This window comes from Culex quinquefasciatus, chromosome 2 (genome assembly GCF_015732765.1).
Source record: "Culex quinquefasciatus strain JHB chromosome 2, VPISU_Cqui_1.0_pri_paternal, whole genome shotgun sequence".
In the NCBI taxonomy this organism is placed as follows: domain Eukaryota; kingdom Metazoa; phylum Arthropoda; class Insecta; order Diptera; family Culicidae; genus Culex; species Culex quinquefasciatus.
In genome coordinates this window covers 178,530,874-178,547,500 of record NC_051862.1, presented here as the reverse complement: position 1 = coordinate 178,547,500, position 16,627 = coordinate 178,530,874, and the positions used below count along the sequence as shown (strand labels likewise).

Here is a 16,627-nt window from a genome sequence, read left to right as displayed (position 1 = left end):
CTGCAAATTTTGGAAAAACGTATTTTTTCAAGTTCAAAAATGGAAGGGTTCGTACCGCCCCTACACCCAACCGGCGGTCGCATGATTGTGATGCATGGTGGCATGAAAGTATATCAGATTCTGCATGAAATCTGTCCTCATGCTTTTTTTGCGATATAGGGGAATGACATTTTTGCCCGTTACCGATAATTATCGACATTACCGACGGCTTTTTGGTTGTATTTCACAAAAAAAACCCTTATCAGAACGAGGATTGAACTACCGACTTCTTGGTAATTGATCCGTCACGCTACCACCGCGCCATGGACGCTTGATGAAATGAGATTGAAAGAGCATCAACATATTCTTCTCTTTGGAGTGTTGCTTGGAGACGGGCCAGCATTATATGTGTTGGTTAGAACTGCAGATCGCTGTAATGTGTACACGCGGGCAAAAGTGATCTTCGGGCTTGCTGCAAAAAATGTTATAAAATGTGACATTTTCTGCATTTATCTTTCCAAAACTATCCCAGCTCTCAATTTACAGTTTCTTAAATTTGCATCAGAGTGGCTCTCATTCAACCAAAACCAACGCCTTTAGTATCGAAAAGTAACCTGATAAGCTGATAATACAAACATGCCCAATTGATCAGAACTGCGTAACATAATACTTATTAGTAGTACTGCTTCAACTCACATCCTTCCCATCAAACTTCCTGGTATTAATCCTCAACCCAAAAAAGGAGTTGGAAAAGTTCTTAATTGGCAAAATTTGTTGTTCCCGTACGTTACGTGGGAGGGTTCAAAGTACAGCACTTTGAGGTTAGAACTGGTTTACAACGAGAAATCCGACCCACACAACCCCTCTCGAAAGTCCGGGAGCTTTTTCGGACAATAGAGGGAGAGAGTAGGTAACCATTATCCACAAAAGATGAACACCGTAGTTCATAACACCGAGCTCCGGGGGCAGAGCTTCGGAAGACCTGGGATGATCCCCTGATTGCACTAATGGATGACCGTACACACACGCACCCACACCCTCGTGTTCCGATGAAGGGCTAACGAGGGTCGGTTCCCGGGGACCAAAATAGCAACATTCCTGCCAATGTTCAACTACAAAGGGATTGTGTATGCTTATTCAGGTCAATAATGATTGGAGTAATCAATGTTTCATTTTGGGATGTCGGTCAGGGTTCTGGTTGCCCTTTTTCACACATCGTTGGAGAGTGGTGTTTGTATCAACTATTCATTAGCTTTTGTTTCTTTTTGTTTGTTATCTTGAACGATGACAGTTACAATCAACTCGTTATTTTCTTTACAGAGCTCACAGTGTTCCAATAAAAATAGTTTTTTTTTCGGTTATGAGCTTATCTTAATGTTTTTTGTAAGAGATTTTTCTTTAAGATTTTTTGGCTGTTTAAATTTTTCTTTAGACTTTTGCATTTATGAATTTTTTTTAAAACAAATCGCTGTGAATTTGTTCTTTTATTGCAAGAGTAGAAAAATATTTTGTTATGCAAAATTTTATCTTTCTACATAAATTAAAGCCAATACTATGATTTTTGTGAATTTATACTAAATTTATAATTGAAGGTCTTGGAAATAATCCAAGGAGGGAATTGGTCGAAAAAGGTTGAGAACCGCTGAATCTAAATCGTCCAATTTGGTCAAATATTAAAGGTTGGAAGATGAAAAAAGTCAAAATCACTATCCGAGCGTTCAAGCGATAAATTGAGGTTTAAAACTGGTTTATTTTTTTTTATTTTACTCGGGTTTTAACCTAACTTAAAAAAATGATGATATTAGTCTTTAAAACTGCAGAAGTAAACAAATTTCGGATAAAGGTGTTATAGCCTGAGGATTGATAAGAATTTTTAATCATGCATTCTTAGGATATTTTTATTGAGCCTTCTTCTCTGAAAGTTTTACATAATCTGCGTTACTTTTGTCATTTACACGTCCTGCAGATATCCTCCATTACAGAAGCAACCATTAAATTTTAACAACCTCACCCCACACACACAAACCCTTTTCCACCCCTCTGTTCATTATTTAATGTAGTGAACGTGGCCACAAGTCAGAATCCTTCCCACCTGGAATTCCTCGAAACAAACCTTCTAAGACGACGACCCCCGTCCAAACGGGGAGATAGATAGTTTAGCGCTCGAAGACCAAATTCATAATGAAGTCATCGAGTGCCAACATATATTTTAACGATGTTACCCATCTCCCCCGCCCACGCAAATTTGTCGTATTCATCCTTGCGAAGGTGTTCAATCCCGTGTGGGAGTAATTAAGTCGTGTGTGAGCTTGGGCACATTCATTGGATTAACGCCGGTGGTAGCCTCGCCCAGCAGTCCCTTTTGCGTTCCGGATGACGTCGCAACACGGGACAGTCACGTGGATAATGACGAAGAGACCTACGTGTCCAACATTCTTGGGGACCAAATGGACCATTCATATCTGGGTAGAGATGATTATGTGATGTGGGGGGGGGGGGGGGGGGACTTCTTTGTATTCTTGAAAGTGAAGAAGAACATAATGATGCCTTCTCGAAAATTTGACAAATTTTAATGATTATTTCCACAAGTCTCTTTTTTATATTTAGTTAAAAACTGAGCTAACTTTTAGAAATTTTAAGTGATTAAACAACAAAATTTTAGCAAATTAAATATGTTTTCAAAAAATTAAATACGAAGTAGTCTAAGGAATCGAACTACGGATCTTTGACGAACTAACTCACTGACTTAACCGTAAAATCAATCAACATTTTTTTTTTATTCAAAGTTTAAAGAAATTTGGCTTCAAAAAATTAAAAAAAACAAGCAAATAATTTAATTTATTTCAAGATGAACTTATTGTTAAAAAAATATACAAACTTAAAAAAAATAAATGGATATCTGAGCATTTTTCTAGGAAATAAGCCATTTTTAAATTTTGAATTTTGTATTTATAAATTTGGCTAAAACTTTTTGGGTGCCATTCGTATGTCCAATGAAGCCATTTTGCACCATCAGTTTGTCCATATCAATTTCCGTATAAATTTGGCAGCTGTCCCATCAGAAATGCTTTGTGAAAATTCTAAAATCTGATTCTATTGAAGGATTTTTTCATCCATTTGGTGTCCTCATCAAAGTTGTAAATAATGGATGATGATACCCCGAAAAAATATGTTTTAAATTACTTTTTGTTACTTAAAATGTATTTAGGGGGAATGATAACATTTTACCTTTAAATAAAATTCCGAAATGGGCAATAATCCAAGTCATGTTTTTTTTTTTGAAAATTATTGCAAGGGCTCCAGCAAATTTTAACTGTGTGTGTTTTCTTAAATCATTATATTTTCAAAATTAAAGATTTTTCCATATTGAGCAATTCCAGCTCAAATCAGGATTTTTTCTGGTACTTTTGTACCCGACCCTCTCCGAATTTAAAGAAACTATGTAGACCTGTTATCCTAGGCCTATATAAGCTATTTTTGTGTATATGGATCCAATTGTACTCGAATATGACATTTGAGAGGGGCGTATTTTGTCATTGAAAAAATACTGTATCTCGAAGCCGTTGCATCGTATCAAAAAGTGGTTAAACACAAACTTGTAGGAAATTGGACGGGCTTTCTAGAAAAAAAATACACTGAAAGAAAAGTACACACCATTTCCATGATATTTTCAAATTTTTAAGTTCAAAAGTAAAATTTGAAGGTAATGTCACGATTTTTTCGTTCAACATTTTTGAGGAAATCGCCATCGATGTTAAAAAAAGACTCTAAACATCAAAATTTTTAAAAACCGAAAGTGGGAATTGATTCTCCAGATAATTTTACGTAAAAGTCTCCATAATGACCATTGTCCTATGTCCAATCCTTGTGAAGTTACAGTGGGTTTAAAAATAAAAATGTTTATACAGCAATTCCCCACGAAAACAGCATGATTCGAAAAAAAAAGTTTTCTGATCGGGTTAAAAATTTTTCTGAGGGTTCCTTGGTCAACATAATTAGACCCGTATTTTTTTGTTTGGCCTCTAGGGTGACCTACGCCGTGTTAGGGTGGTCCGAAAAATGGAGCATTTTAAGTTTTCATTTGACCTTTTCAAATGTTAGGCTAAATATTTGAAACTTTCAACTATTTTTTCTTAAAAGCCTATCCCTTTTGTTTGCGCTCAAGACAGCTAATATCGGTTGAAATGGTGCGGTGCTATGATTTTTTGAAAATAGTGGTTTTTGTGAAAATCAACGAAAATTGGCATTTTTCGGACCACCCTCTAGAGGCCAAACAAAAAAAAAACGGGTCTGATTATTTTGACCAAGGAACCCCCAGAAAAATTTTGAGCCCGATCGGAGAACTTTTTTTTCGAATCATGCTGTTTTCGTGGGGAATTGCTGTATATTTATATATGACAGACTTGATTTTTCAGTTACGTAAATATTTTTACTGGAAAGCTCGTCCAATTTCCCATAAAATTGTCTTTAACAGCTTTTTTAATTCGACTTCTTTTAATATTTGCGCAAGCTTATTCACTATCCAGGTTTCTACCAAACTGAAAAAAATCGATTTTCAGCTATGAGCAATGTTATTAGCTCATATCTGTAAACCAATACATCCAATTTAATTTAATTGCAGAAGGCCTAATATCTAATTTTGAATGGTCGTTTCAGAGCACTTTTGAAAGTCGATTGTTTTCGTAAAATTTTCTTTTCCATCGGAAGGTAACTCCGACAATCATGACGCTTTTTCAATCTCTTTCTCTTTCTTCCTGACTCGACTATCTGAATTTTCGACTATCGGAAAAAAAAACTTGTTCAAGGCTTTCAGATATTCAAGTATTGACTATACTTCAATCTTCGTTATCTAAATATTTTAATAAGAAATATTAGTCAGAAAATTCTCCAAAAATCAGGGGCGATTGTTTTTTGACGATATCGATTGATACTGACAAAACTGTTTTATCTTAAGCGAACGAGTTTCGCGGATGAATTACCCGTTGAATTCGAATGACTTTTAAAATGACAATACATAAGTATTAGCATTCTACGTCTAATCTTATTTAATCTAATCAAACCCTACGCCTAGCTTTAATCTTGTCTTTTATTAACATTTGTAGTGCGCCAGGATTAACCTTCTACGTAAACAGAAACAAAACGATATAAAGTAACTAAGCTTACAAAAAAATTAAATAAAAACTGATTCAAAGGTATGACACATTGGCAAATTTTGTGGTCATGAAATTATCTAGCTCTACTTTTTTTACCTTTGAAAAATGATGATTAATAATTATTAAATTCATTGTTTTTTGCCAATATTTTGAACGAATAAAAATTTAGGGTAAGTTTAGTTGTTAGCTCTTTTGTAATAATTTTTCAAAGAGCTGAATAAATGCTGCTACAAATTTCAGTAATTTTCGATGACCCAATTTCACCCCTAATGACGGTATATAAATAAATAAATCCAAATCTCTTCATTTTGCATTTGAAAATACAACTTACAAAAAAAAAAACATAAATGTTACACAATTATCAACCCAAAACCGCTTTCACCAGGTTCGGAGAAATCTTTCATTGCATTGCTTTTGCATTCCAGTAGAACAATTTTCGACACTTTTCGGCACCTGCCCCACTCCATTATGGGGGAACCAGCTGTTGGTCCCAAATATTGCTGTATCTCTCGTCGGTACACTATGTTGCTCGGTGGACCAAATCCACGCCTGCATTCGCAACAGCATATTCATTGGAGGCCACTTCCGGCACTAGCAACATGATCCCACATTTTGCAGTGTGTTATTAGCAACAGTACGCCATTCTGCCAAACTGAAGCTGACCACTTTAAAGCCTCCCACACACAACGCAAAAATTGATAAAATGCAACTAGGTGGATTGTGATTCAAGTTTGGTTATGGGTAAATCCTTACATCTTATAAAAAATAAAAAAAATAGTTGGAGCTTCAAGAGTCAATTAAAAAATTGAAAACAAATATCAATATTTTTTTCAAAATAAGCACCCAAAATTGACCGCCTTTCCCTACCCCCAAAAGTTTGGCATGTCCAACTGGCGTTCCCAAGCAATAGTTTCAAATTTCCCACCCAAATCGGTTGTTCCCATTATAATTAGTGGGCAAAAAAGCGAACAGTTTCTCTCCCCCAAAGGGGCCTCGGGCAAACCAATTAGATCTGCAGCCAGAACCAGAAGTGCGTTGCATTTTGGAGTTCCCCCCAGAGGGTGAGCCCGGAACAGAACCGGAACGTTTTATTGGGCACAGCCGGTTTCACTTGTTGGAAAACCCGATTTGCCGCAGTCTGGCGCACTCCGGGAAACAGGGTTTCGGGGCTTTCCCGGAACGGGAATTCGGTGTTCGAAAGATTGGTAAATTTTAATTGAGCAGCAAACCACGATTAAAGCAAGCTGAATTGGAATTGACTGTGTAATCGATGTAGAGGATAGCAATCGGGTATTAAAAAGTTTAGTTTTTATAAGAGAAAATATGTTAAATATGTTGGTGAATTGTTTTTAAGGAATAAGTTTCCACTTGGATGAGTTATTCCTCGTGAACAAAATTTAATTAACAAATATTAATGAATCAAACATGGGTAATTCTCTACCAACTCACACGAAATCGGGAAAAGTTGCCCCGACCCCTCTTCGATTTGCGTGAAACTTTGTCCTAAGGGGTAACTTTTGTCCCTGATCACGAATCCGAGGTCCGTTTTTTGATATCTCGTGACGGAGGGGCGGTACGACCCCTTCCATTTTTGAACATGCGAAAAAAGAGGTGTTTTTCAATCATTTGCAGCCTGAAACGGTGATGAGATAGAAATTTGGTGTCAAAGGGACTTTTATGTAAAATTAGACGCCCGATTTGATGGCGTACTCAGAATTCCGAAAAACGTATTTTCATCGAAAAACACTAAAAAAGTTTTAAAAATTCTCCCATTTTCCGTTACTCGACTGTAAATTTTTTTGGAACATGTCATTTTATGGGAAATTTAATGTACTTTTCGAATCTACATTGTCCCAGAAGGGTCATTTTTTCATTTAGAACAAAATTTTTCATTTTAAAATTTCGTGTTTTTTCTAACTTTGCAGGGTTATTTTTTAGAGTGTAACAATGTTCTACAAAGTTGTAGAGCAGACAATTACAAAAATTTTGATATATAGACATAAGGGGTTTGCTTATAAACATCACGAGTTATCGCGATTTTACGGAAAAAAGTTTTGAAAAAATTACTTTTTGCGTTTCTCTTTGTTTCGTCGTCCGTGTCTGTTGCGGTTGACCATGAACGGCCATGATCGATGACGACCAACTTTTTCAAAACTTTTTTTCGTAAAATCGCGATAACTCGTGATGTTTATAAGCAAACCCCTTATGTCTATATATCAAAATTTTTGTAATTGTCTGATCTACAACTTTGTACAACATTGTTACACTCTAAAAAATAACCCTGCAAAGTTAGAAAAAAACACGAAATTTTAAAATGAAAAATTTTGTTCTAAATGAAAAAATTACCCTTCTGGGACAATGTAGATTCGAAAAGTACATTAAATTTCCCATAAAATGACATGTTCCAAAATTTTTTACAGTCGAGTAACGGAAAATGGGAGAATTTTTAAAACTTTTTAGTGTTTTTTCGATGAAAATACGTTTTTCGAATTCTGAGTACGCCATCAAATCGGGCGTCTAATTTTACATAAAAGTCCCTTTGACACCAAATTTCTATCTCATCACCGTTTCAGGCAGCAAATGATTGAAAACACCTCTTTTTTCGCATGTTCAAAAATGGAAGGGGTCGTACCGCCCCTCCGTCACGAGATATCAAAAAACGGACCTCGGATTCGTGATCAGGGACAAAAGTTACCCCTTAGGACAAAGTTTCACGCAAATCGAAGAGGGGTCGGGGCAACTGCTGTGTGAGTTGGCGGAGAATTACCCACATAGATTTTCACTTCCCCAAAATCATCCCACTCAGATTAAGCCGAAGACAGGCACTGCCACTAATTACCCTACCAAATTTCGTTCCCATATTTCGACAGCTTATAATTACCAAACTATGATTAGAAATGCCAAACCCACCTCGGAGCTGAAACAACGAGAAAGTAAACCTTCTTCATTTTCGATTTCCTCCGGAAAAGTCTCATTAGCGAAGCAACACAATAATTAGCATGTCAAATCGAGTACACGGAAAAAAAAGGTTTCCGAAAATCATGCAAATCGTACCATGAAATCGTGAATATCGCGATTTTTGCTTTACGAATTTTTGAACTATGCATAATGGGCACGAATTATCCAGGAATCGTGAATAAATATGCATGACTTTCCATGACCGATTTCACTCGTAAACGTGAATAATATTCATGATTTCATGAAATGGATGCATGAAGTCGTGAAAAATATTCACGATTTTACGAATAAAAATTCATGATTACGATCAAAAAAATATACCTCGTGAATTAAAATTCATGATTTCATGCATAAAATTCATGAAATCATGAATTTTTATGCATGACTTCGTGCACAAATTCATGAAATCTCGAATTATTTTTACGATTTGTAAATGAAGGCGTAAAAATATTCGCGATTTCATGCTCACAATTCATGAAAAATGTAAATAAATCATGAAATCGTGAATTTTATTCATGAATTCGTGCACAAAATTCATGAGTTCTGGAATATTTCTTATGATTTATTTTTGAAGGCGTAAAAAAATTCGTGAAATCATGTATAAACTTCATGAAATCATGCATAAATTTCATGAATTCGTGATTTTTTTTTATGAAATCATGAATTTAATTCACGTTTACGAGTGTATTCGGGCATCCCGGATGAACGAGGATGATTTAGTGACCATAAAGAAACATTAAATTACTTTTTGGGAAATGGTGACGATTTGTCAAATTGTTGGTTCGAAAATATGGAGTTATGTTTTCACAAATAGTCAGTATTTGGAAAATTGTTAATTTAAATTTTAAATGCTGCAAGAATTTGATCATATTCCTGATTATGAATTAATTATTTGAAAGATCTTATGTTTTTAGGGAGCAACATGTTAAAATTTTAGTGTAATACCTCGTGTAACACGTTGTTTGTGTACATAGGACCTTTCCAAATATGCTCTATTTATATATACATTTATTTTTATTCAAAATTCTTTCTGAAGAAACTGTTTCTACAAAATCAGAAAATAATATATATACCATGCATTTTTAATCTAAATGAAGTATAGACATAATTTTAGTTAAAAAAAAAACATAGTTTCATAGCATCCTAAACGGGCTAAAAATTTGCTGGTGACATAAATTTTCAACTACATGGCCTTATTTTTATGTTTAATTATTACAGTCCAGACTCGATTATCCGAAGCCTCGATTATCCGAAGTTCGATTATCCGAAGGTTTGTATGGGATTTCGAATAATCGAATCACAAACAAAAATTTGTTTTTTTTCGTTTTTTTTCTTTTTCTTGTTTTAAGGGTGCACAGCAACGAAGGAAGTTGTTGTCTTCTTATACCAAAATTGTCAAACTTACGAACCCAATCCTGCAACTACGGGATTGTAAAATTAATGAAACTTTGCTGTAAATTACTTGGTGGACAGTACTTTAGGGGATGAATAAAAAAATATTTCGAAAGTACCCGTAGTTTTGAAGATACTAAAATGTCTGTAACACAAATCTGGGTGCAAAAGCTCTGGTTGATGTGCACCGTTAAACATCAAATTTGAGTTTTGAATAGTTGATTGCCTATTAAATAATAAAATGCATTTTTTCAATATTTCAACACCGCCATATTGGCCGCCATCTTGGATTTAAAAGTTTTAAATCACTTTAACGTAATTTAGGGGTCATACTTACCCAGTCACGACATTCTAGCAGGATTCTAGCAGAGTTCTCACTGAGCTGGATATTCTTACAGCATTCTAGCAGAAATTTTCCACCGTTCTAGCAGGATTCTGACAGAATCAGCTCTGTTAGAATATTTCGTGACTGGGTAAGCTCGACAATAAAAAATTAGGCATCGACTTTTTTTTCGTGGTACGATCATCCGAAGTTTTGATTATCCGAAGTGAATTTTTTCCCAAACCTTCGGATAATCGAGTCTGGACTGTACTAACTAAAACCGATTCTTAACCATTTTCATAAAAAAGTTTCATGTGTTTCAATATCGTTGGTACCATCCAAGTTTTTTTTCCAGCTTGTATGCAACATTGATAGATCGACTTAATCGAATTAATGAATCAGTCGACATAAATAACCAAACCCCCTTTCAAAAATCTGTCAAAACCGCCAAAACAAAAAGCTGTCTGAGAGAGATAGAAAAATAACAAATTTTGCTTGTAATTTTGTGTTCGTTCCGTTGGAAAATCGGATTCTTCGCGAGTGGTTCCGACATCGCCGACCGGAAACTCCCATCATGGACAGTTGGTGATCCCGCGGGTCAACAGCAAGCTGATCAGCAAGAACAACTATTGCCTGGGGCGCATTTTGGACTCGGGCGAGCTTCCGGATGCGCTCAAAGCGGCCCGGTCCGCCCTCAACTGATGATCCGTTCGGCATCTTTGACCAGTTTTACACGTTCTACTCCACGATCGACAATGCGGACCAGCTGTCGGGGACGACCCTGTTCCGCGCGAAGAAGGTTTCGGATGAGCTGGTTTAATCGGAGCTGCCGCAGGCGGACCGATTGCCGGCGCTGACTGCGGTCAAAATGCTGATGTTCTTGCTCGGCGGTCTCGTGAAAGCCATCGAAGCTCACGTCATGGACCGTGTTGGAGGGTTGATGAAGAAGGGTGGAGGCGAAAGGACAACGATCAGGTTGAGGTGGTGGACTGGGACAACAAGTGGAACCAGTGCATCGTGCAGCTGTGCAATCTGTTTCAACTGCCGTTGAAGAAGCTGTGGGATCCGCCGGTTTGCGAAGAGTCGTTTGTTGTGTTGGTCGGAACATGTTTCGTTTAATTATTTTAATATGATCACAATCTTTCGTTTTTAGCGTAATCTGCGACATCTGCTACCGTACGCTGGAACAGTCGTACGTCAAGAACTGCGTATTTCAAATTCTGGGTACGGCCATCAAGTGCTACAATCTCACATTGTCCTTTCCGGTGCGAATCCTGCAGATTCTGGAGCACTGCGAAGCGTCTATTGCGCCGATCGCTGGCGGCGTGATGCTGCTGTACGAAGAGTTTAGCTTCGCTTCGATCTACCCGGTGTTGATCAAGGATCGGGCGGCTCGGTGTGGAAGCGGCCGACAGCCATACGGCAATGCACATGAGCCAGTTTACGCTGGATCTGGGAATGCTCGCTCCGAAGCTTATCATTCCACATTTGTCCAGGCTGAGGGACGAACTGTTGAACCTGAAATCTGAAGTGGTGCGCAACTGTGTCCTGCATATCACGGGCGAAACCATCGTGACCGAGCTGACCTCGGAGGAACTGGTCGATGAGCTGAAGGAAACGCGTGATGACTTCCTGCATGATTTGTTTAACCACACGATGGACGTTTCGGTCCATGTTCGCCCCAAGGAGCTTCAGATTTGGCACCACATCAAAGGCCAGAATGCGGTTCCATCAGGTACTGGAACGTTCCGTCGAACGGCTCGAGGAGCAGGACGCGGCGCTCAAAAAAACCGAAGGAGACTGGGAAGATTTAACGGTGCAAATGTACCCGGTGCTGGCGGAAGTGCTAGCGGTTGAGTCGAGCTCACGGTCGGGTGCTGTGCTGAGGGTAGTATCGATGAGGACATTGAAAAGATGGTCAACGTGATCGGATCGATTATCGAAGCTCACTGATACAAAGAGCTGATTCAGCTGGCTCTGCGCGTGCCTAAACTGCAGGACATGCTGATGTCCAAGTCCCAAACGGATATGTACGAAGCGATTGATATCTTCACCTCGGATTACCTGTTTGGGATCAAAGGAACCGAAAGTGGAAAGCAGCAGAATGAGCAGTTCCAGTGCCGGGCGAATGAACTGTACGACGCGCTGACGCGGCAGGACATGGTGACGGCGTTTACGCGGGATCACGTCAAGCTGGACCTGTTCAAAGAGTGAAAGAGTAAGTCGATTTTTTTATAGCGTTCCGTTTTGATAAACTCACGGTTTGAAATTGTAGCAAGTTCGTGCTGTTTAGTAGCAACCTTACCGGCAAGTACGAGAAAATTGTGCTGAACAAAAAGATCGTTCAGAACTGGCAACTGTTGTATCTGTTGTAACTTTTCAAAATTGCGAAACCTTGGATTTCAAATTCGAGTGTTTTTTCAAATAAAAAATGCGGAATTTAGATTTACTTGTATGCTGTGAAAAGCTATTCTATGAAGCGCGCACGCTCTCTCACTCTCTCTCCCTCTTTTGTATTTTTATATTCGCTTTCGCCCAACGCGCGCAGCGATAAACGCTGAAACTTGAAACGTCAAAACTCCTCTTGCGGCGCATTGTTGTGGTTCGTTTCATCGTGATCGTCACGGTTCGCGATTGTTTATCCGCATCTTCACTGTTTTCGCGTTCGTGTGTCCTGTTTTCAAAAGTGAGTGTAAATAGAACTGCCTCCCATGAACACAGCAAGTATTGGCTGCGTTTGTTTACACCCGTGAGCAGCTAGAAAAAAGTTCCCTCCTTCCGTCCAGCGGGATCAGAGGAGGAGGAAAAAAACACTAAGGACACAATTGAGTGGTTTTCCGGATCGTTTGTTTTCAGAAGTGTCTGCTAGAAGTGAGTACTACGTAAAACTCCAGCAGGTTTGTTTACTTCCCGGAACTGACCGTTCGAATCAACCATAACAAATCAATCGGAAAACCACGCAAGTTTTATTAAATTTTAATGCAAACAAACATGTTGTTTCAGATTTTGATGAAAAGTACCTTTTCAGATTTGCGATCCGACCCCGGCTGCCATCAACAAGGACGCGTTTTTAGCGACAGATTCTCTCGGGTTATCCCGGATTGTGTAGACCTGATCGTGTGCATTCTAGTCGACAATGACAAGGACGGTCGTGGGCAAGGTCGTCGCGGTCAATTAGATAAGTATATTTAGCATATCTTACCTCCTCCTCCTCGCCCTTCTCTTGAGCAAAATTTGAAAGGGTTGATACTCTTACGGCCTTTCATTCCTTGTGTTTTAGTGGGAATAAAGGCCATAAGACAAGGGGAAAACCACTCTGATCAAAGAGCCCCGGGCACGATTCGGCACCTCTCGGGCACCTTTCGGGCACAGTTCGGCACGAGGTTCGGCACCTATTTTGACAGCATTTTAAGCAAACTCAAATTATCTTAGTAATCACAAGTTAAAATTTGTAAACATTGTCAGTTCGGTGAGGAAAACTTTGCAGTTTTCCTAACAAAAATACGAGAAAATTAACAATCGGATAAATAAAATTTTAAGACTAGTTTTTAAATTCGTGATGACGGTGTCGATTCGAAGTGAGTTTACCTCTAAATTGATAAGAGATTCGTTTTTGACGTGAAATTGATTAACAGCGTCCTCTCATGGAGCGTCAGCAACTCTAGTTTGAAGGCAACCCTGCTCAGCGGGCCAGTTATTCGATTCCTCGCGGATGAACAACCCCCCACGTTGACGACCAAGGGCACCTGTGCAAGAAGAACACCTCAAACATTGTCGATCGCTGCGTCGGTCAACACGGGAAGGAGGTTCCATTGTTACCGTGCTGCATAATCTAATGGACAACCTTACTCTCAGGATACGGAGAAGAATTAGATCCACTGATAGGTGACAACGGGAGAAAAGAAAGTTGGCTAACATAAAATTTAATAAAGAGAGTGTCAAACTAAAAATATATTTTTATTCACGATTTTATTTCACTGAGTTTACAAAACAATATATTTATAAAATTTTCGTCTTGTTTCGAAGGAAAACATCTTGCATTTCATGATCATCGAGGCCGCGGTACTTCAGGATGTGGTGTTTGTTTTCGCCGAATAAACGCTTTCTCACACAGACAATATTTTCGCGATTCCAGCGATTTTTTGTTAAAGGAAAACGTATAGACTTGACCGACTTGTTTAAGCCTTGACGGCGCACTTTTGCTGTTTGAACTTGGTGCGCTTTCGCTGCTCAGGGCCATACACACGGGGCACGTCTTTTTGTTACGTATATCCAGGGACACGCAGCTCTTGGATCTCTTCTGCGTTTTTCACGGACACACGGGAGATGGCCTTGTGGACAACACGGATCTTAGACAGCAAGGACCACTCTGTGACCTTAGCCATGCGCAACTTTAGCAGCTCAGGTGAGCTCCTCGAGCTGGTTGGTCATCTCCTTATTGCCCTTGTTCCGTAGTTCCTAGCACCATTACGCCTGCAGTTGGAATCCACTCGCTACCACCTCGAAAAATACAGACCAGTGCGAAAAGTAAATTTTGTTTCTACAAAATGCCAACTGACCGTTCAAAAAAATGTAAACATTTCTAATATAATGGTTGCTTAGCATCACCCACCGATTGTTGATTTTTGCCTCAGGGCACCTTCAATCGGGCACCTTCGGGCACGTTGGGCAACTTCAAGGCACAGCCTGCTCAGGGGCACTGTGCAGAGTGGTTTTCCCCTTGCCATAAGAGCATATCGTACCCCCCCTTTTAAATGTTGCTCCTGTTTTGTAAAATTTACCTTTAGGAATTGATACTTTGTGATTTCTTTTTCTATTCTACAGGACTGAAATCCGGATATCAATCTAGGTTTCTATGTAGCAGAAGAAACCTAATTGTCCCTACAGTTTGGGACGAAAGGATTATTCTATAGCAAAATTCAAATCAGTCTGGGGCCGCAGTTGATATTCGGTTGACAGAGCTGCCAATAGAACAAACGCTGTCCGAGTGTCTTCGGCTTAAGAGGAAACATTAATCAGAATGTACTGGTATGTATGTTGAGGAGTTTTTTTTTGTTATTTCCATTTGCTTTTTCTTTTCCCATCAAACATAGTTCGGATAAATCAGAAGCACCGTCAACTGGGGCGAATAGGGACACATGGGGCGAATTGGGACAGCAGTTTTAACCATGTTAGAGCACAATATTTTTATTTTTCTGGTTGGTTTCGGATAGAACAGACTCAGACAAACAAAATGTGTACATTAATTTTCAAATTTAAAACCTTTAAGTGCTCTAAACAATGTTGTCCCTATTCATACTGTAGTCCCGATTCACCCCAGATGACGGTATTTTGTTTGATTTGCGCTTTCAAATTATGTTCTCTAAATTCTCTCATTGCAAATGTGAAACTCGATTTATTTGCAGATTTTGTATCAAGGATGTAATTTATTCAACGTAGAGTGGAATATCACCATTGGATTTCGATATTGTATTGTAAATAAGTACTTTTTGTTTTTTCAAGGTATGCACCTGAAGCTTGCTTTGATCTGAAACTGAATTTCGTCAACTGCGACAAGATGGGACAGCGGTCCCATTTGGAACTAAACAGCTGCGCTTTCTTCTATCGCAAGAGATTTCAAGTCGAGCAGAGTACCTGATTGACGACGTCCACAGGATGGCGAAAATGGAACTGGCATCGAAAATGCTACCGTTGTGCTGGATCTTGATCAACTTCCTGATGCGAATGTCTCCTTGAGATTAGTTGAGCTTAGAATTAGAAATGCCTTATTCTTTTCCGCAATCTCTCTCCCTCCTTGAATTAAACACCAGCTAGATAATTAATATAAGATAATTCGATCATTGTACTGCTAAAATGACAAAATAAATTAAATTCTTTGCTCAAAGTAAAACTGCAGTGTTTTTTTGCTCAAAATTTCGAAAAAGCTGATCTTTTTTCAAATTGTTGCAATCTTTTCCCAAAATGTAATGCGCCATGAAAAATCACTAAAATAACTATTTAAAACTATAAAAATACCATTTGAGAAATGGTGAAATCCCGAAAATATATACGCAAAACTGAACTTACATAAAGCATTTGACAAAGTGTCGCTAGAAGAAAAAATCAAATAGTGAATATTGCTAACAACATATATGGGGAATAGTTCACTATTTGAGAGACGGTGAGGAATTAAAAAAATGATTTACCAAATAGTGGCTATACAATTTGGTAAAATGTTGAATGAATATTTAACAAGTGATTTTCAAACGGTTTTTTTCTATGCGGGATGTCTCCCGCATAGAAAAAAACCGTTTGAGAATCATTTGTTAAATATTCAATCAACATTTTGCCAAATTGTATAGCCACTATTTGGTAAATCATTTTTTTAATTCCTCACCGTCTCTCAAATAGTGAACTATTCCCCATATATGTTGTTAGCAATATTCACTATTTGATTTTTTCCTCTAGCGACACTTTGTCAAATGCTTTTTGAAAGTTCATTTTTGCGTATATATTTTAGGGATTTCACCATTTCTCAAATGGTATTTTTATGGTTTTAAAAAGTTATTTGAGTGATTTTTCATGGCGTGTTACATTTTGGAAAATAGTTGTAACAATTCGAATTAACATCAATTTTTCAAGGGTTTTCGGGATTTTGCGCAAAAAAACAGTACAGTTTTACTTTGTCCAAATATTTTAATTTATTTTGTCATTTTAGTAGTACAATGATCGAATAATCCTACACCCAAAACTGGCAGCGCTAGTCCGAGAGAATGATGGTCTCGAGTCGAGAGAATAGTGGTACCATTCACGGACGCAGAGAACACAGCTCGAGATGGGCGAT

General features: G+C 38.2%; 1 protein-coding gene across 1 annotated transcript in view; it reads left to right on the top strand.

Annotated features, from left to right (window-relative positions):
• Positions 1 to 12,179, top strand: part of LOC6032662 — a 96,296-nt gene extending 84,117 nt beyond the window's left edge. Inside the window, 8 exon segments of the mRNA XM_038250954.1 lie at positions 10,317 to 10,506; positions 10,508 to 10,757; positions 10,760 to 10,898; positions 10,958 to 11,185; positions 11,187 to 11,531; positions 11,533 to 11,692; positions 11,695 to 12,014; positions 12,080 to 12,179. Coding sequence (XP_038106882.1) covers positions 10,317 to 10,506; positions 10,508 to 10,757; positions 10,760 to 10,898; positions 10,958 to 11,185; positions 11,187 to 11,531; positions 11,533 to 11,692; positions 11,695 to 12,014; positions 12,080 to 12,179 — 1,732 coding nt within the window.
• The last annotated feature ends 4,448 nt before the right edge of the window (positions 12,180 to 16,627 follow it).